General features: G+C 43.1%; 1 protein-coding gene across 3 annotated transcripts in view; it reads left to right on the top strand.

The window, feature by feature from the left end:
* The first annotated feature begins 310 nt into the window (after positions 1-310).
* Positions 311-20477, top strand: part of ttbk1b (tau tubulin kinase 1b) — a 36563-nt gene continuing 16396 nt past the window's right edge. Inside the window, exons 1-12 of one of the 3 annotated variants that reach the window (XM_023796348.2) lie at positions 311-449; positions 5375-5533; positions 7272-7419; positions 9549-9622; positions 12579-12719; positions 13438-13542; positions 17419-17484; positions 17660-17752; positions 17847-17972; positions 18303-18457; positions 19595-19799; positions 20022-20200. In XM_023796348.2, coding sequence (XP_023652116.1) covers positions 5426-5533; positions 7272-7419; positions 9549-9622; positions 12579-12719; positions 13438-13542; positions 17419-17484; positions 17660-17752; positions 17847-17972; positions 18303-18457; positions 19595-19799; positions 20022-20200 — 1400 coding nt within the window. In that variant the 5' untranslated portion in view covers positions 311-449; positions 5375-5425. Of the gene's footprint in view, positions 450-949; positions 1834-3218; positions 3321-5374; positions 5534-7271; positions 7420-9548; positions 9623-12578; positions 12720-13437; positions 13543-17418; positions 17485-17659; positions 17753-17846; positions 17973-18302; positions 18458-19594; positions 19800-20021; positions 20201-20477 lie in introns of those variants that run through there. The other 2 variants (XM_023796349.2, XM_072709453.1) reach the window with 2 other exon arrangements.

Raw genomic sequence — 20477 nt, 5'->3', positions numbered from 1 at the left:
CAATTAAATATGTCAGCCTTGATTCTAAAATTGCAGCCAAACATTTGGAAGGCAGGAGAGATAGTGTAGCCTTGCTATACAATTTAAAAGTAGAAACACAAATAATTTACCATAAAATAATATAACACGTTGTGCATTAAAATAATTGTATTATTTTATTAAATGGCCATTGAATTAAAGAAATCCTTTACACAGCAATTCAGAATTGTTTAGTGCAAAAATTAAATTAATTCAAGTTGCTACGCAACGAACATCCATAGTCGCGCAGGATCGCGGTGCATCGTGGGAATATCCGAGTGATGCTGATTCAGGAGGAGAGGAGGAGACCGACGAGGATGGAAAATGGTGCAGCAGGAAACGAGATAAAAACTGCAATGACCCTGCAATGAAATAATGCGCCTCTCCAAAGCATCTAAACCCGAAATCTTTATCCGGCGACCAAAGAACAGGTCAGGATTTTAACAGTCCTCTTCCTAATACTGTCACCTCGGCGATGGTACTGTATGCACTCAGTTAGCCATTTGCTAAAGAGCATTTAGCCATTCGCTTGTGTATTGGCACCTTGTCAGTGTTACTGCTGTATAGTAGCTAGCTAACATTAGTAGCAAACGCCCATCGGAGACACTGTGCCTTGTGCGTGTGTTTTGGGTACGGCAGATCCTATGTACGTTATGATATATTTCTTTCGCGGGTTGAGAATCAATGACTGATTATATATTTAACTTAATAAATGTTACACTGTTACTATAATTATAATGAATAATTGACAGCTATGCATCATGATGAAGGCTTTATAAGACACCCTTTTTTCGACCCATGTTGGGAATTGTAGTCTTTAGAGCTTAGAAATCATTAGAATCATGTGCATGTTCCGAACGCCATTTCCCAAAGTGCCATATTCGCGTATCCTAAGAGTTTTTTTTGTACTGATTGTCTGACAATTGTCCCAATGGCTGACCATATAAGCCATTTTGAAGGTTGGTTGAGATGTCCGAGCTGCTCATTGGTTTACATTTGTAAAGGGCGGGTCCAGCTCATTAGATGGATGCAGTTGCTTTGGAAACCAATGCCCTCGTGCGCCGCCTGTCGCGAGAAAGATGTAGAGTACTGGGCGCGTGAAAATCCGGAGGCTGAACTGCAGTGCGGACAAAAAATGTAACCGAGGAAAGGGGAAGCAGGATTGAGCCGGAATCATCTGGTGTGAAATATTAATTAAACAGTTTTTATTTGGACTTATTTGCCTATTATCAATTTGTCGTCCCTAAGTTAAGCGAAAACTGAACTAACGGTCATAGTTACCAGGCAAAAATTGTGTGAAATTTGTTAATGCACCAGCTCCCACCTCGACTTTTCTGTCGTCGTGAACCTTGCGCTCTAATTTATTTAAAAGTATAATTGACCCTGAATATGCGTGGCTCGGTTGTAGGAACGAATTCGAATTTGGATATTGTAGTCATTTTTCTTAACTAAATTACAGCCGGCGCGGGTTTGCCGAACACCGAAATTTTCTTCCAGGGTTTGCAGGATAAATAAAGACGAGGAGATGCGGTGCCGGCCTCCAGAAATCCCGCATAAATCCATCAGAAACCTGTGTGAATAAAGCCAGGTGTCCGGAGAACTGCGGCGCTGATGCTCCGGGGTGTTAAAGGAGCGGATCCCCGCTCGCCTGAATAGGGCGACATCACTGTTTACGGGCTTTCGTTGGTCCTTCACCGTGGAAGGAAGATAAAAAATAAAAACAGAGTCTGCAGTGTTTGGAAACGCGAAGTCCCAGATGAAGGTTACGAAAAGAAGACGGAAAGGAACGGCCGTCTACCTTAGTCTGTGTGCCAGGTAAACGAGCAGCGCCCATGTGGCGATGCGCGATATACTCGGTGCTTATGTAACATCTCTGTGCTTATTTATTACCATTAACTTAGTTTAACTGGCCCGTGGCATCTTTCATGTTATTTCTGAAATATTCATTAAAATCTGAAACTGACTTCGTATATATTCCTACTAATGGACAAAGCAGGCTTGCGACTAATGTTGTTTTCGGTGGCGGGGAACTATGAGCACTGGGACACTTTAATACGAAACACTGTGAACGATAATTTGCGATAACTCGTCATGGTGATAATAATGTTATAATGGAGCAATATGGTTGCAGATTCCTCTGGATCTGATGACGATTCTGTTCAAAATGTATTTAAGGAACTATATTCATTGCCTTTTCTAACACACTAGCAACTTTGCATTCTTGTAATTTCACTAGATATCTGACCCTTTAGGAAATGAGATGGCGTGTGTTATTATTATTATTGTTGCTGTTACTACCCCGAATTTAAGCTCCTAAATGAAATGTTAAGACTCGGATATTAAACTGAATTTCTTTTGTTTAGGAAATCATAAAATTCAGAATGCTTATTTTGAGTGTATTATGAGGAGAGTCCATCACTGACTAATACTGTATGCTTAGCAGTCAGTATCTGTATGCACACGGGCAGGAGAAGCCTCCTGCTTCTGTGCATATGAGCTTGGAGTCTGAGCAAGGGGTGTGTTTAAATGCTGAATGCTGTCTTGTCTTTCACCTTAAAAAAATCAATGATGCCTCACTCCATTCCTGTGAATTATTCTTGTGTCCTTAAGCAATTAAAAGTGTTATGCAGGACTTAGCAGTATAATATAGGAATCCATACTTGCATGCCAATATGGAAAAAAATGTTGGAAATTGAGGCCAACATTAATACTGTAATTGAAATTTGCAATTGAAATTTGCTAAAAGTCCAGAAGAGATTTTCTAAGATCTCCACCCTTAGGACCTCATGGGCTTTAAATGGACAGTCTTGAAGAAGCTTCGCTGTATCTTCGCCTTAAACCCAATGAGTTTGAATACTGATTACAAGTAGTTGATTAAATATTTAACAGCTAGCTTGATTAATGTTTATCACTTTTGCTCCTCTTAGAATTGACCTAAGATTAAGATAACATTTGTGTGGTGGTGTAGTTTGATCAATTACCAAAGGGCTGACATTTTACAAATTGGAGTATCTGTGGTTTAGAAAATATCCTTCTTAATAACAAATCATTTCAGAAAAAAGTTTTTGCCCTCAAGCTGTGGTAATATTACTTGACACAATATTAGTTAAGTAATGCTTTGTGGTAATTGAATAAAACAGTTCATATAGATGAACTGTCCAGTTTGATTCTATTCAGCAGTTACAATGAAATTTCTTCTATTTCTTGACTTGTAGGCTGACAGAGGAGGGTTTTGGAATCGACTAAACTGGGAAACCAGTGCCTAGGATTTTAAGAACCGACTAATAATAATTTTTAATATGGTGAGAGGTTTACATGTTCTTAGAGCTTCTGGAAATGCGGCTGCTGTTTTGCACACAAATCCACTCAAAATGGCTTCTGTGGCATCCTTCCTAGGATTCTGGGAAATGTATTTTTTTGCCTAATCAATAAGGAAATCGGAATGCAGCTACTCTTTGCTTTTTGCGCAACCAAGCCTTCCCCTCTAATTTTGTGATTGTTTCAAAAGGATTTCCCATGAGATTGCACTTTATCTGACATTACTCATGTGAGTCTGTCCTGGGAAGATTATCCACCTTCCTCTCCTCGCACGTTTGCGTAAAAGATCTTTTTGAGAAGTGACCCCTTTAACTAGTAGGCTTAACAACCTAAGAGTCACTGCTCTCATCTCATTGGCTGAAACCATCTGCTTTACTGAGAGGGTATGAAATGTATGACATCACAGCATGCCGCTAGAGGCGCATATGATTATAGAACCTTGCCAGGTTTAGATAATGTCTTGCAGATGAAAAAACTGGTCATTACAGTTATTATGGATGTTTTCCAATATTTTGAAGTGCCACTACTTCATTAAATGCGGTCGCCAGATGGTTATGAATCTTGCTGCGTTTGGTGCTTGTGCAAACAGAATATTTCTAAAACCATGAGTTGTCTTTTGTGTTTTACTAAAGAGTGAGCATTTGTAGTTGGGGAAAAAAAATCTTACTTGTATAGTTATTTATTATTTTGTTACAGCTGAGTGATTTACTAAAATTAGGGAGAGGGAGGTCATCTTGTAAAATGCTTTTGAAATGCTCTCCATCTGAGCGATGGCAAAAAGTACTCAATTGATGACCATATATGTATGATTTGCTGGTGCGTCCAGCTTCTTGCACTCTGAGCTTGTCGCTCCTGGAATTACATCCCTGACCAGGCTCTTCTGATTTCAGCTGGCGGCTTTAATGCATGTATCACATCACGACTGCTTTCTGCCATAGCCGAGTGCCTTTTTTTGTGGGGTGGGGGGTGGTTTGGAATAAACCCATCATACCGGTTTTCAGCAGAATTCTTTTTAAAGACGTTCAGGTAAGAAAGTGGTCGTGAACCTTCCCTGGGTTTAGGTGATTAAAACCAGAAACCTGCCTTAAAAATATGCACATCACACACCTGTGTGGCGTCCAGTATTTTCTGAGGATGCAGAGCCATGCTGAAAGACTCGCAGGAAATGCAGTATGAGGAAATGCAGTGCACTGCTGGAAAGGCTCCTGCTAACTCACTCTCTCTCTCGCTCTCTCTCTCTCTCTCTCTCTCTATCCCTCTTGCTTTTGCTCTCAGTTCATCTCTCCGGTGCATTTTTGATGCAGATTTTATAACAAGCGTGCATACTGAGCTGAACAGCGTTGCTGGCTATGGAAACTGGCATGGTTTAGGCTCCTAATAAGAACTCTTTCCCCCTCTACCAGTCTGAACCCAGCTGTGCATGGTTAACCTGGGTGCTGCATGCAGATGGTCTGCTCTCTGTCCTAACCTCACTTCCTTCCAATCCCTGTTTTTTAGCTTGAAAAGTGTACGTATGAATATCGGCTTTAAAGTCAATAATGCCTGAAAGGTCAGATGTGCTGCTTCATTACTCAGTGAATAATGGAAACAGACCTTGCACTCTAAAACACTCTAGCGGATGTGTTCATTTTCTTCAGTGATGCACAAGTAATGTATAAAATATGAGAGAACAATGCTTTACAGTGTAATTTGACCAGTGATCTGTAGTGAGTAGTATCCCTCTGCAGGTTTTCACAGTGCCATACGGTAAGTGTAGTTAATCAGGAGTGAACTGTGCACCTAAACAAGAGATCAATGTGAACGCAAGTGTAAAATCTTGTGTAAAGTCACAGCTGTGTTGTGTTTCTTTGCTTCCAGGTTTATTTATTTAGCTGCTTTAAGTGCTCGGACTGACATACGTGTTATTCCCGGGAATAAAAATCTGTGAGAAACATGATGAAGTAATTTTGCAAGACGGAGAGGGAGGCACTCTGGGCGCGGGTGCGCCGTGCGCCTTCCAGCAGTGCCCCGTTGCTGAGCTGTGTCCTTCGCCCCACAGATAAATGGCTCATTTAAGCTGGGAGCTAGCCGAGTCCTCGCCAGCTGGCAGATGCAGTGCCTAGCATCAGCTATCCAGGACGAGACAAACATGAACGGGGCCGGGGAGCAGGCTGACATCCTGCCTCCCAACTGCATGGTCAAGGACCGATGGAAAGTGGTGAGTGATGGACAACCCCTCCCCCATCCTATAACTGGGCTTCACAGCAGCTACAGAAGACCTGGCTGAAAATGAGCTGGTCCCTTCAGCTGAATCTACATTTCTGAATCTTTCAATTCAGTTGCAGTTTAAACTCTCAATCTCAATTTTCCTCGTCACAGTTAATGCGGATTCTTTTAAACGGGTCAATTTCATGTGCAGTTCTTCAAATAATAAAAAATATTTAGAGAAGATGTTTGGACCAAGTCCTGACATGTCACAACCATGAAACTTACCAGTAAATGTCCTTGACATTGTGGCAGGCCTGAAAGGAGGAGCACTGGGATCTTTCTCTCACTCACACACATGATCCTCCGCAGTAGGTTAGTGCAGCACAACCTTGAAGTGTCCTTTCATGTTCTTTGATGGGTCCTACTGAATGTTTAGGCTCCTGGTCTTATGAAGCGTTGGGGAATGTTTGGTAGCACAGACTTGGGGATATAGACCAGCGGTAGCACTTGTCTCATGATCAACTGTGGTCAAGCAGTCAAATTCACTGTGTGAGTAAGGGTTTTGTGGGCATCTCCTGAAATGGGTGTAACTGACTAATTTGTTGGCCTTTCACAAAATGTTATTCATTGGTGTACGACCTCCTGAAAGTGGTAGCGCATCTGTGAAATGTTTCCGATCGATCCATCCATCTCCTGTAACTGCTTAATCCGGTGCTGGGTCATGGTGAACTTGGAGCTGGGAAGCACAGGGCACGATGGGGGGGGGGGTGCACCCTGGACAGGATGGCAGTCTACCATGGGGCACGTGCACATGACTTAGAAGCACTGGTTCACCAAGGTCGTTTGTCTTTGGACTGCAGAAGGAAACCGGAATACCCGGAGGAAACCCACATAACAGTCAGAGGGCAACCATTTTCCACAGAGATGCACACGCATACAGACGCTCTTTGCTTCCGAGTTCTTTCTGGTCATGGAAGTCAAAGCTGCAGTTAATAAGTCTGAGTTTCCGCCCCTTGAAGGTCTTCATGAACCTTTTTTTTGTGGGTAGTCATGGATGACCTGCTCTTTGCATTTACAGTCAGTCTCACATGGCTGGTGGCCCCCACACCCGGCATGCCTATCAGTCACTGGCACGCCGATGGAAGTGTTTTAAGGGTGTTCAGGATGTCCTCTGCCGGTCGCCGTGGCTGCAGCACCGGTCGTAATGTTGATATGTGTGGGAGTGTACACCACGGCGCCATCTTGGCAGGCATTAACGCCAAAGTCGCTGGGCTGGAGCTGGCCATGTCTGTGCCCCAACGATCACTAACGGCTCCTGTGTGCCTCACCTCGCTGTCCTGACAAAAGTGCAGAGGACCGGGCCAAATGGCAGCCCAGAGGTCTGCTCTGAGTACGGCACAAATAATGGCTGTGTATGGTTTGCTAAAACGGGACAGTAGTTAATTTCCTTCTCATTGTTTCTTAATACTTGTATAGGCTACTTTGTCTTCACTTTGTGACTTAAAATTACCTTGTGCAAGGTGAAGCTCCTGATGTACACTGATATTTGATTTTATGTACATTGATACAATCAAAACTCATTTTTCTTCTAATGATTCAGGGGCATATGTTATGAACTTCTTAGGAAGCCCAAGTGCGCAGGATAGGAAATAAACAGATACAATAAAAATCTTGAGAGATGAAGGCTGGTCATGTGTCCCGGGTGCCTTTTTATTTTTTTTGTTTTTCCCCGTTTTTGTCACGGCCAGCTGAAGAAAATTGGAGGCGGCGGGTTCGGGGAGATCTACGAGGCCCTCGACCTGCTGACGAAAGAGAATGTGGCACTGAAGGTGGAGTCGGCTCAGCAGCCCAAACAGGTTCTCAAGATGGAGGTCGCCGTCCTGAAGAAACTGCAAGGTAGTGCAGCACACTGGGGTAACAGCTTGGGGGCGCTGCAGTGATGGGCGCCCTAATTCTGGCCGGCTCGCCTGTATTAAGCCAGACTTTGAAATGTAGCCGTATGAGTAGCTATTTGCTTGTTGTTCATGCCCATGTTTGCTGCACGGACCGAGTTCGACATACCCCACGAGAATAAGAAGACATTAAATACTTATAAAATTAATGGCTTTCAGCCCTTTTTTTTTTTTATAAGAGCAGTAAACCAGTTGGTTTTGTGTTATTCCTTGCTTTTGTGGCAATAATAGCCAATTCTGTGTTTTTGTCTTGAGTATACCAGTGTGTCAGTGTCACATGATTTGTAATGTAACAGCATAATGTACCAATTCCTTGCGTAATGTTTTGTATAAAGGCGTAAATGAACAAAATACCATTGTAGGCTGACCGTATCACCATCTGTTATTCCAGTGCCAGGGATATTTGTTAACTATAATGACTTCACTCGCCATCAGAATAAAAAGGGTATAGTACTGAGACAGTTAGAGCACAGTCAGTGTCTGCTGGGTCCATCTCTTGGACCATGAGTTGAAACTTTAAGTTACTTTAAGGGAGCGTGCCATCTCTTCGTCAACCAGTGCTTGACGTTTATGGTCAGGGATTTACAGAAGGTGGAGGAGCAGTGCTATCGATCGCTCCCTAAAGATTTGGTCGCCATGGGATATCACGGATCTTCCAAGTGCTCCGTCAGCTTGGTGCAGTGGTGAAAGGCATGCGACCCTTGGCCACCCACGGTGGCTGATAAGGTGTCTGGTAGCTCATCATGAATAGCACTTCCTGATCGGTATGACAATATGCATTTTTCCCCGAAGATTTGTATTGTGTCGCTTTTTTATACTAGGTAACTTCCAATTTTTATCCATTTATACAGCTGGTTGCTTCACTGGAACAACTCAGTAACAAGCATTTTTCAAGGGTACAACATAGTCCACGTCCTTAACCATTATGCGACCTGCTGCCTTTTTTGGGCATGGAAGCTCTTTCGCCAAAAAGAAAGACACGCTTTGTCCAAAGCAGGCACTGATGCTTCCTCACTGTTAACAGAGCTCCATCTGTGCAGTGTTTAAATACAGTCCCCCTGCTGCAGTGCTGCTGGTTTACATATTGGTCTGATTATATTGGAGCAAAGAGAGCCAAGCTCTCCCTGTCCAGATAAAGCTCTAAAACCCTGTACAGCTAAAACCCACATCCGTGGCATTATTACCAGTCTACCAGGCGCAGAGGGTATGGGAGTCCGAACCGCAAAGCCTAAAGCACTGTTAAGCCAGTGCATCCTGCTCTAAGGGAATGCCGACAGGCGCCTCTGTCATCCTGTGGCTATGAAATGCCAAAGTTGAGCTCGCAGGCTGTTTATTAGTGATAAATGCTAATTTGAAGTCTTAGAGTACTGTAACACAGTGCGACTGTAAAAACCTTGTGCTGTGTAAAAGTGTGCTCTGATTGGTCAGCTTGCCCTGCACATTCCAGCCCTGCCTTGCAATCGGCAGATGGATTTTTGCAGGTAGGCGGGCAATAAGGATTGTGTTACGTGGTGACCTCACCATGTCACAGACCTGAGGGCTGGAATTCCGACGACGCATTTCAGGCAGATTAGGGAAGAGTGGTTTCTGTGGTGAGAGCTGGCGAGTACTTTGGGCCTTGAGACTATGCAGACTGTTAACATGCACAACAAGTTATACAACACAATAAAATAAAGGAAAAACTGGAAAAGCATAGTAGGGGGACCATTGATGGAAAGATGTGCTGTTTTAGAGATGCGGGCCTCGAGTTATAGTACCTGAGTCAGCTGGATGACAGGGTTTCGGAGTGGCCCCCTATGGACATGTGATAGCTACGGGCACTTTAAAGGTTGATGATGATGGTGATGGTTATCTGCACACATACCCCTGCTGCCTCATTTGCTCTGGTGTCCTTCATCCGAGCGTTTCCACGTGCCTCGACAGCGCTGTGTACTAGTGAACGTGTAAGTCTCTCATGGTAGTTGGGCAGGGATATGGCCTGGACCAGTCTCTTAGTGGATAGGTTGGTGGAGGATTGGATCCAGACTCTTCTTTCTGCCTCATTTGTGCCTAATTATTTTTTTTTCTTTAAAGGAAAAAATCATGTGTGTAAGTTCATCGGCTGTGGACGAAATGAGAAGTTCAACTACGTGGTGATGCAATTGCAGGTAGGTGCAGCAGTTTTCTCCAGCCTGCTGTGAGCTTGCCGTTTATTCTCTAATATCCAAGAGGCACCACTTGCATTTTTTAAATTTCCAGTGGCTGTAGTTAAGGGTAGAGAGGATTCTAGGGAAATAGAGTCTACAGGAAGAGTCTTAGGGGAGAAATCATTTTGCTGGTGTCAGGGTTCAAGGCTAACTTTTGCATTTAGGTGCACCACCACAAAATATAGCAGCACCCAAATTTTTCACAACACTGGGTGTGATATGGTCTTAAATAGTTGAGGCATGGCCACCAAATGGGGATGCAGGGGGGGTCTGATGGTTGTTTATTGACAGAGAAAGCATCACTGTGGGACGGCTTTCTGAACTGGATCACCAAATCGCATGACACGGAGACTCCGGAATGGTCCGGAGTCTGATCTGGGCAGACAGTGGTAGTTCTGACAATACGGCTTGTGGACAAACAAATGTGAAGCTTCCGTTTTGGTGGGAGAGGGAGGCTGGTGCTGGAAGTGCAAAAAGCTGACGGTGAAGACATTTAGGTCTGGTGTAAAGGGGGCTGAGCATGACAGTTACTGTCAAAACAAAACAGCTCACTGATGTATAGTGACAGCAGAATGAGGAATGGACAGAGCAAGTTTAATGCACATGTGTAATAACATTTCAGACCACTAACACACCCTCCCAGGCTGGCCCCCCTCCCACCCCCACCTTCCATACACGCACCCCCCAGATCTCCAAGTGTTCTCTGATAATTTCATTCCGTTGGTATAATACCACAAGCATCTGCAATCCATCTTATAAACCCACTTTAAAAATTATCATCATGCCTCATGCCCATCGATCGCCTCCCTGCTCATATGCTCGATGCCAACGATTCTGCGGAAATAAACCGGCCGTCTCGGGGAAGTCCTGCGCAGTGTCAGTGCCGCGCTGTTCCTGATGCCGCCGGCGTGTGCTTGAGGGCGTGGTGATTAGCTGATGCTGGGAAGTGGCCGGGCGATAAGGATTCCATGAGTGAGTGCTGCTTCTCAGGTAAAGGGTAAAGTAATCCTAGGAAAAATTGTGCAATACAGTGATTTTATATATAATAATAATAAGAAATATTATTATGTAATATATAATAATTATATATAATACCTCCAAATCAGTGGAATCAGAAAACAAGTGTCAGCAAGCTTTTACATCAAAAAACATGTTTAGGAATGTTTTTTAAAAAGTCTTAAAAAATTATTATTCAAAAATAGTTTACATTTATCTTGATAGAATAACTGACATTTTCATTATATGAATCTATATTTAGCTTGATAGTGATATGTTTTATGGATTATAGCTGTATGTTTAGCTAGTTAAGAAATATTGACATTTTATTAGATTAATCATGTATATTTTGTGTTTTATTGATTATTATTTAAAGAGAGTGAACTTTTTCTAAATACCAGGCTTCTTATTTCCTCTTAATTTCTCTTGTCCAAATGGAAGATGTTCGGCTTTCTCATTTATTTATTTTAAGAAGTGACACTTTTTACACGTACCATTTCAAAAATGTTTCAAGTTTCAGCTATATTAAAGCATTTGTTCATCCAAAATAACCCTTGTTTTCATTCCTTTACGGATCATCGTAACTGATGATGATAATAATAATATTAATAATTATAACAACAACAACCATAATAATAATAATTAATAGTATTCCATGTCAGCATTAATGCAATGCATTATTCTTATTATTATTATTATTGTTGTTGTTATTGTTATAATTTTGAAATTCCGTATACTATGATACCGTGAAGTTGTGATATTTCCTGAGACGATTATCTTATCATGAAAATCTCATACAATCGCAATATTTATGCCATATTTTTAGTGTTCCAAATAAGCAGTTGTAAGCAGTTGACTCAAAATAATATTTATACATAGATAAAAAAGCAAAGAATAATAATTTAAATAGGACAAATATTTAAAGCAAATATAGCAAATATATCTTTTTTTTTTAAAGATGATCTCTTAGGGATACCCCATGCAAAAGCAAGCTGTTCACATTTTAAATAGTTTGTATATAACATTTTTAACATTTTGCGTTTTATATTTTTGCCTTATTTTTGAACAGGAAGGACAGTGTGCAATTTTTATGTCGCAAACATACTGTAAGGGTGATATTTGCAATGTTTGGTCGCAGTACATTGAATGTATGTCAGTTTATTGATGGTATGACTTATTGGATGCAGATCTACATGTTACGGCGCATGACTGAGGTGTTAAGCAAGCTGAATGTTTTTTTTTTGCGCATGTTGTCTGGCGTAGCTCTGGTTTAAGGAATGAATCCTGTAGAATGTTTCTAATGCAGGGTTTTTGTTTCCATGGTAATAAGTAATTAGTTCAGGTTTGTTTGACTGATGCACTTATATCAAAAGCAATTGTTGAATTTCTAGGGTATTTGTGGGCTGGGTTTAAATGAGCAGTTGTGTGTTAAAGGACCTACATAATTCTGCAGACTCATTCATTATGAAGACATTTTGGTCTTCAGATCCGTTTTATGTAACTGTGAGGGAGAATTGAATCTTTGTAAGCTGTTGTGGGTGGCAGTTTATTTTTAAGTTTGACCCGATGGGAAGTAGGTTTAAACCAGGCTTTTTGGCCAAGCTTCACAAGTCCCACTCATGTTTTCCACGTGTTTTCCAAACACCAGTATTACTGTATAATGTAAAAAAAAAATCGCCTTCTGTATGCATCAAATTTCATTTAATTGCGGTACAAAATGTTTTGCCACGTCTTTCAAATTGCATGTGTTAGTGAAATTAGCTATCTATGAAGAGGCGCAGGCAGGTGAACAGACCTCAGTGAAGACCACATCTCTCTGATTGGTCCAGCTCAGCCACAGGCCGGCCAGTGTCTGACAGGTTCTATATTCTGCACGGTAATGGCGGGTTCCTCACGGATCCCATTTTCTTTTCTGCCACAGGGAAGAAACCTCGCCGACTTGAGAAGAAGCCAGCCACGGGGAACCTTCACCATAAGCACAACACTGCGTCTCGGAAAGCAGATCCTGGAATCGATAGAAGCCATTCACTCCGTTGGGTTCCTGCACAGGGACATCAAACCTGTACGTTCTCCTGTCGGAGCCGCACACTGCCACACCTTTTATTTCAAACAGGAGGATTTTTTGCTAACTTAGCTGCCATACTTTCTCAGTGATCAGGGCTACCCATGTAGCACTTAGTGCAGAATAATCGTGAAAGTGAATCTGAAATGCTTGCCATGCAGTGAATTTTAGCTCCATGTCAGGCTCAATTCAAAACCTTATAATGAAAATATCTGTTGCAATCATATTCCATTTGTGAGTTAAAGTATGGAGTCTTGGGGCATGTGAGAATCTTCTGAAGCAGGTAGTTTTTAAGTGTTTTATTCAAATTTTGATATGGAACAGGATAGCTAAAAATAAGTTTAAGGCTGGCTGCTCTCCAGTTTGCTTATCTTCTGCAGTACTTTGAATTTTATACTTGTTTTAATGAGGTATTCTAATACCTGTGATCTTAATATACATAAAATGAAACATACTATAAATCCAACACGCGTGTTAGTATGTGTGCACGTGAACCCAGCTGCTTAGTGTGTGTAAGTATCCGCAAATCACACAGATTGCTCGGTGACTGTGCTGTTGACTTGGTTTTGAAGGTCTTTGGGTCCGAGGTCCTGGAGTTTCCATTTCTTTGCTGCTTGTTAGTAGCGTTTTTTATTTTATTTTATATTATTTTATTTTAGGTGGTATTGCTCAGTTAGCTGTCATCTTGGTGATTTACTCAGTTTGCATTCTCTTCCAGTCGAATTTCGCGATGGGAAGGCTGCCTTCCACGCACAGGAAGTGCTACATGCTGGACTTCGGCCTGGCGCGGCAGTACACCAACACCAATGGAGACGTCCGGCCTGTGAGTGGGCACCCCCTTTCTTGCATTTTTAGAACTGTGAAACGTGTGTTTATATAGAAATGTTTGATGGTGATTTTCATGCTAAAATAGAGAGGCATGTGTTACTGAGCAATACGAGATATTTGCAGCAAAAGGTCCCAAAGTTTAAAGATGGTGTGTTTTATACAAGGCTTTTACTTGTCATTCTGTGTGGGAATCCTGCCGTTGGAGATGCAAATGACATGCCTTTATTTCTGTGCTGTTTATAAAATACTTTCACTGGGTTAATTAACAGCTTTTCCACTTCCACGAAATTATGCAGAACAGGTACTACCGAAGTCCCGGTTTTGTGAAATGAGAAGGATATCATTTGAAATAATTGTTCTTTTAAAAATAAAATTAATTAAAATAAATACTCAAAATAAAAATAAAGTTATGTATGCCTAATAAACCCATTTTATTTAATGAGAGGGACAAAAATGATCACAGTAGAAGGTCATCGAGACAATAAAACATTTTTAAATGCATCTGATTTAAAAAAAATAATAAAATTCCGAAACAGGTTCCTCCTCTCCCGGAGCTGCTGCTCATGCCCCCCCCCCCCGCCTCCGCCTGCTGCCGTTACCATTTTTCACCTGCCGGTGCCTCCTGTTCGCACCCGCCCTGCTGAGCGCTGCAGTAGAGGCAGCCTCTATTTGCCCCTGCATGTGCCTTTGAAGGCCAGGCAGGTGTGGGTTTCAGATTGTTTTTTTTTTTTTAATTCCCCCCCCTCCCCCCCAGCTGATTCAGCACCAGCTCCTTGTGGATCGCGCACTGAAAGCCTCTCTTGGCTGCCCGATCGTGGGCGGGGCGTGCCACCCCAATGACCTTCAGTGGCTCGCGGCCATGGGGGCTATGCTGGGTGCCTGGAAGCCAGCAGCTAAATCTTTCAACGGGGTATTGTAGCAAGGACGGGGGGGGGGGCATCCCAGGCACGTCATCATTTTTTTACTTCTTGTATTTGTCCCAATTTGTTACTTAAATAGTTGAATATTTCATATTTCTAAAAAAAGGTCCAAAACCTGATTAAATTCCAGTTATCCTATAATGAGTTTATATGAACCAGCACTCACTTTAACATGCTAAGGGCAGTTATGGAAGATTTTCGTGCAGCACTAATGCAATTAGTATTGGCCCAGACCTTACAAATAGCGAGTCGGCCTGTTTTAACTTGCAGATATAACTCATTTGCATGTCGATCTGTCGCCGTGGTAATGTGATCCAAAGGTCAGAGTGCAGGAGCTGGTGATGAATTTTTCTGGGCTTTCTGGTCAACTGCTGCTGCTTTGTATCATAAACACCCGCGCCAATGCGATATGTGACCTTCCCAGAGCTTCTCTGTTCTGTTTACTTTATGGGCGGTTCATTTAGCGCCCCGATCAGAAGTGTCACTTAACATCTGTGTGTCTGCCCAGCGTAATTGAGTCCAAATTAGCTTCAGGCTGCTGGGTTTGGTGCTCGGGTGAATTTGATTGGATGCACTCTCCTGGGTTAACGGTTTATTTTGCACTTCAATTAAGTGTCGCCGTCATGAGCTTGAGGTTGGAATGTGATGGGAAAATTAAATGGGACTTTCCCTTCACCAGTTTACTAGCCCAAATTACACTTTATGGAAGCTGAAATAATAAAGTAAAATCAATGCTGGGGGGGTCAGATCTTATGAAATAGTACATTTATCGTACAAAATACAAACCTAAACATGAGAACAAGATTTTAACCAGTACAATGCTCCAGCTTTCTTAAAAAAGTGGGGACAATTAGTGTACATATGTGTAAACAACGTTATTAAATAAAATTACATTTCCCCCTGGAATCAATAAAGTTAATCTTAATAGTAATCTTAATAAGTTTATAAATGGGACATACAGTATGATGTGAATGCTGACTGCCTTTTTGCCTTTTAGTTCTCACCCTCCCAGTTTGCCCAGTGGCAACAGCCAAGCAATTCGTTTGAGAGAAATACAGAGAAACATAGCCCAGTACTCTTAGGGAACACAATAGGTGTCCTGGGATCCTGATGCTGGTATTCCAGTACCATGAAATAGCTATTTTTTCAGACAGCAGGCAAGTATTCGTTTTTGAATAGTACAGCATTCGAGGGTTTTATTTGTCACATGCAAGGTATAACTAAATGGGGAAAACATCGACTGAAATTTGATTTTATGTATTCGGGCTCGGCCACCGTCTGTGCGGATGCAATCTGAAACGCCGGTCAATTATTTATGACTCCTTGTTGAATATTCTTGAGACGAGCATCCCCACCATGTGATGAGGGTCAATTGTGATAGGTGGAGGCAGCATGGGGATGCGCTCTTATTGGCTCACAGGGAATCAGTCCATTTTCAGAGAAGGTTTCTCTCTTGAGTCTCTAGGGTGTGGCTTCCAGGAGTCTTGCACAGTGTCATTGCGTTAAGAGCTTTGGAGTTGTCTCCCCTGTACCCCAGAGCATTAACACATCCCTCCTGTCACTGAAAACAATCTCAAGCTGGATTTATATAAGGAAAAAGAGGGTTTTAATCGCTCATAATAAATGTATGGTTAATGTACAGAGGTCGTGTCAGTGAATGATTTGTTTGTTTGAGTTCATGCCTGTTGGTTTGGTTTTAATTTCCTCAGTTTTTCTTGTGTCATTGTTGCATTTTGTCTCTGTTTCTTTTGACTCGTGTTTTTTTATGTTTTGCAGTTGTTGTTTTTTTTTTTTCTTTTTTAATTTTGCAGCACATGCTTGACCTGTTTCTCCCATCAGCCGCTCGCTCTGGCCGCGGTTACGGTGTGACGGAGCGGCACCGTGAGTGCCATAACCGACCGCTGACCCCCCCACCCCTATCCCCAGAGCAGGGCTTCCCCCCCTTGCTCAAATTCAAAACCTTCAAGTCAAAAGCCTTCTCTCACCCTCAGTTTACAAAAATATTTATAGAAAAACTCTTCTGCCATTCTTTCTTCCCCTCCTCCCCTCTTCCCCTCTTTCATTCACCACGTAAATGATGTAGTGACGCATTGCTGCACACTCTTGTCAGTTGCCTCTGGGGGACTGTGTTGTGAAAGGTTCTATATTAAAATAAATTGAAGTGAATCGAAAAATTAGTTAAGCAGTCTCTCCATTTTTTTGTATTCGGCATGTATGTTAGGTACTTAGCTGACTATTTGAGGTTTTTCAAAGTCATTTACACAGTGGGATTTACTTAAGCTATTATATTTAATTGCTGCACTCAAGGGTACAACAGCTTGCCCTTCTGGGACCTGTGCTGCCAGCTTCTGGGTTCCTGAACCATTTCCCTGTCACATGGCCCTGGTTTACTTACATATTATGCCAAAATACAGTTAACACAGTAGCTATAATTTGTATGATATTTCAGCAAGCAGTGGCCCTGCCCTCTCAGAACCCCTCCCTGCTTACACTGTGGAGTTAGCTGTGTCCTAGAAGGCATGTGGGGTTGAAATGGTGCATACAGAGGAGACATGGAACACCACTGCCCCCCCCCCACCCCCAGCTCTCAGCATGTGTCAGAAAGTCTAAAACACCTCTATTAAGTTCCCTGCTTGCCCCGCCTTTCTCCTTTTGTTACTTTTCATGTAAATTATGTTTAATTTTCCATTAATTGCATCATTCATTATTTCTTGCCGCATTTCTTAATGTGTGGGAGATAAAATCCAAGAAAGCAGTGATGCTCGAGTATAATCTCACCACGACGGTTCATACAGAAGGCCGAGTTATTACATGTGTGCTCTGCGAGTCGCAGTAGACACGTGAGAGAGGCTCGCCTCAGGGTTCTGAAGGGTTAAGCTTTGAAATGCTCAGCCTGAGGAAGGCATGCATGTGTTCTGATGGTGTTTCCTGCATCGTTCTCCTCCTCCCAGCCGAGATCTGTCGCAGGATTTCGGGGGACGGTCCGCTACGCCTCGGTCAACGCGCATAAAAACAAAGTAAGTGTTCAGGTGGTTCAGAATATCGCCGTCATTCCTGGTTCACCACAATATTATGTTCCTCCTTATTCATGCGGAGTCCTTAGTCTTGTTAATTTTTTGCTGGAAATATTATTTACTAAATCAGATTTATCGAGAAATATTTATGTGTCTTTTTCCTTTTTTTTTTAAACAGGAAATGGGTCGCCATGACGATTTGTGGTCTTTATTTTACATGTTGGTAGAGTTTGCCGTTGGTCAGCTGCCGTGGAGGAAAATAAAAGACAAGGTAGTACAGTTACTTTAGGTGTCTCTCACATGCCGGATCCGGCTTCGGGTGTTGGGAGCTGCTTTATAGGCTCCGGTGTGTCCATTTCAAACAGGAGCAAGTGGGGCAGATCAAAGAGAGGTACGACCATCGGATGCTGCTGAAGCACATGCCTTCTGAGTTTCACACCTTCCTGGACCATGTGCTGAGCCTCGACTACTACACCAAGCCGGATTATCAGGTGTGCCACATGGGTGACTCTCTGAATAATAATAATAATAATAATAATAATAATAATATATAATAATATAAAAATGTGGTGAGGGAAAGCGAATGGTCAGGACCTTTTCAGAGCTTCTCCTCAATGCCTTTCAGATCAAATCGCCATTGTTAGAGCTATTTCTTTGGACTGTTTCTTTGAACAGAAGCATGTTTAATAACATGCTGTTTGACAGAGTTCTGAAGGAGTTACAGTGAAGGGACTTTAGCCAAGCTAAATTCATGGGTTGGGGTTGGCATGTGTAGCTAGCAATCTCATGACCCCCACCCACCCCGTTTCTGTGTTTTTCAGCTGTTGATGTCGGTTTTCGAGAACAGCATGAAGGAGCGCATCATCACAGAGAACGAGCCCTTTGACTGGGAGAGGGCGGAGACTGACTCAGTGATGTCAACCAGCACGTCCACGCCCCCCCAACACAACACGCGGCAGACGGCCGCCATGGTGGGGTGAGGCTGACCTCCGACCTTGTCCCGCTGCATAGGCCTGCATTGCGGATGTCTGGCAGCTTGTGAGCATGTCTCCATGATGAGGCCTTTGTGCAGACGCTGCTCCGTGCAGCCGGCAATGCGCAGCTGCTGCAAACGCCCCCCCACCCCGGTCCCCCCTGGGACTCCATTAGGCTCCGTTCCTCGCTCGATGCGGGATCTCACTGACGATCAGACTGCGGCAGATTTGCGGACGCTGAAACGCGGCGTGGGCATTGGCAAAGACGGCGGCTCCGCAGCGCCACACTAACCACCAAATGTGATCGTGCCCGACAGGTGTCACGAGTGACAGCTGCACATATGCGGGGGATTGTGTTGGAAAGTCCCCCTTTTTCAGCCTCCGTGAGCAGTTTACTGCCAATAGTGGAAACATTTTGCCATTTGATGCTTTTCTAAATGTTTCCTAAACCTCTTAAGTGGTCCATGTTCATTAAAATAATTCTACGTTATGTATAAAATCACAACAAACAAAGTTCTCCAAAAACAAGCAGGAGGAAAATTGCCATTCCAGTGGTTCGCCAGTTGTTCATACTGGTGCTCTGGTCCTATATGAACAGACTAGTTTCACCGATGCACACGCACACATATAATCGATACAACGAAAATGCGAGGTGAATTAGGGTGACCCTGGACAGTCACATGACCCTGGACAGTCACATGACCCTGGACAGTCACATGACTCACCTCCTACTGGTAGCCCACAGGGAGTCAATAAGTGGCTCACATATCACTTCTTAGAAATCAGATTAATTTTATCACCCTCCTCATGTTTAAGGTTTGCTGAGTATGTCTTTGAGTGTTTCAGATCCACATCTGGTCTCTCCGGTCTCCTTGCCTTGATTTTTTGATTATGTTAATTAAGAGTAATTATAATATTGAATAGAATGGAGGCTGTTGTTACTAATTGACCTTAATTAGCCATTATTAATTTCTACACATACTAAACCATCCTGGCTTATTGTGTCTTCATAAATGTCCGTTTTCAATGCCTGACAAGTTCATTCAAGGTGTATTTACATTTAGCTTCTTAACTACTGTGCCACCTGCTGTTCAGTGGAGTGTAGTAGCACACAGTGATGAGGGAGCTCCTTGTCCCAGGGTGGTGAATGTGACGCCCATACCTGGAGACGTGCAGAGGGAGAACACGGACGATGTGCTGCAGGACGAGCACCTGAGCGACCAGGAGAACGCGCCCCCCACGGCCCCCGGCCGGCACGCTGAAGGCGGCCTCATGCCCCCCGAAGGCGAGGGCTGGGAGGACACCGATTTCAACCGCAATAAACTCAGGATCAGCATCGGCAAGGTATGTCACCCCCCCCGCCCCGGGGGGGCATTGTAACGCGAGCGAGAGGGGAGAGGAAACAGGAACAGGAATACGGATTTATCCTGCCCTTATGTGTCATACACCTGCACTTTTCTAAAATATGACCTTGGAGATGATTATAATGTTTATAATATTTTATGTTTTGCGTAAAATTTTGTAAAAAAACGTGCCCCTCATGTGTGACCCCCCTTGTCCACCCAGGCGCAGGTCGGTGCAGAGGAAGAGCACGGCCCCGGGCCATACCCCACCGCCCCAGGACAGGGGGGCCTGCCAGAGACTCCCAGCATGCAGATGCGCTCTGCCCGCTACCAGCGTGCCCACAGCCCCGAATCGGAGCGACTATCTGCCGCCGAGGGCAGAGCTGACGGCCACGACAAGCGGTGAGCAGCCTGTGACCTCTGACCCCTGCCGCTACATATTAAAACTCCTTTATTGCTCAGAAAAAACATATACATTCTATAATATTTAACTGAATCCTTAGCGGATGCCAATGAGATTTAATCCCTAAATCATTTTTGCAATCAGATATTGTCACCTGGAAAAGGTGCCTGATCTTAAAGGGGCCATATTATGCTCATTTTCACTGTTCATAATTTTATTTTTGTAGTCTGCTAGAATAGATTAACATGCTTCAACATTCCAGTCTGCAGACAGATC

Source organism: Paramormyrops kingsleyae, chromosome 3 (assembly GCF_048594095.1).
Source record: "Paramormyrops kingsleyae isolate MSU_618 chromosome 3, PKINGS_0.4, whole genome shotgun sequence".
NCBI lineage: Eukaryota > Metazoa > Chordata > Actinopteri > Osteoglossiformes > Mormyridae > Paramormyrops > Paramormyrops kingsleyae.
The sequence above is the reverse complement of the archived record's forward strand: the minus strand, read 5'-3'. Positions and strand labels throughout refer to the sequence as shown.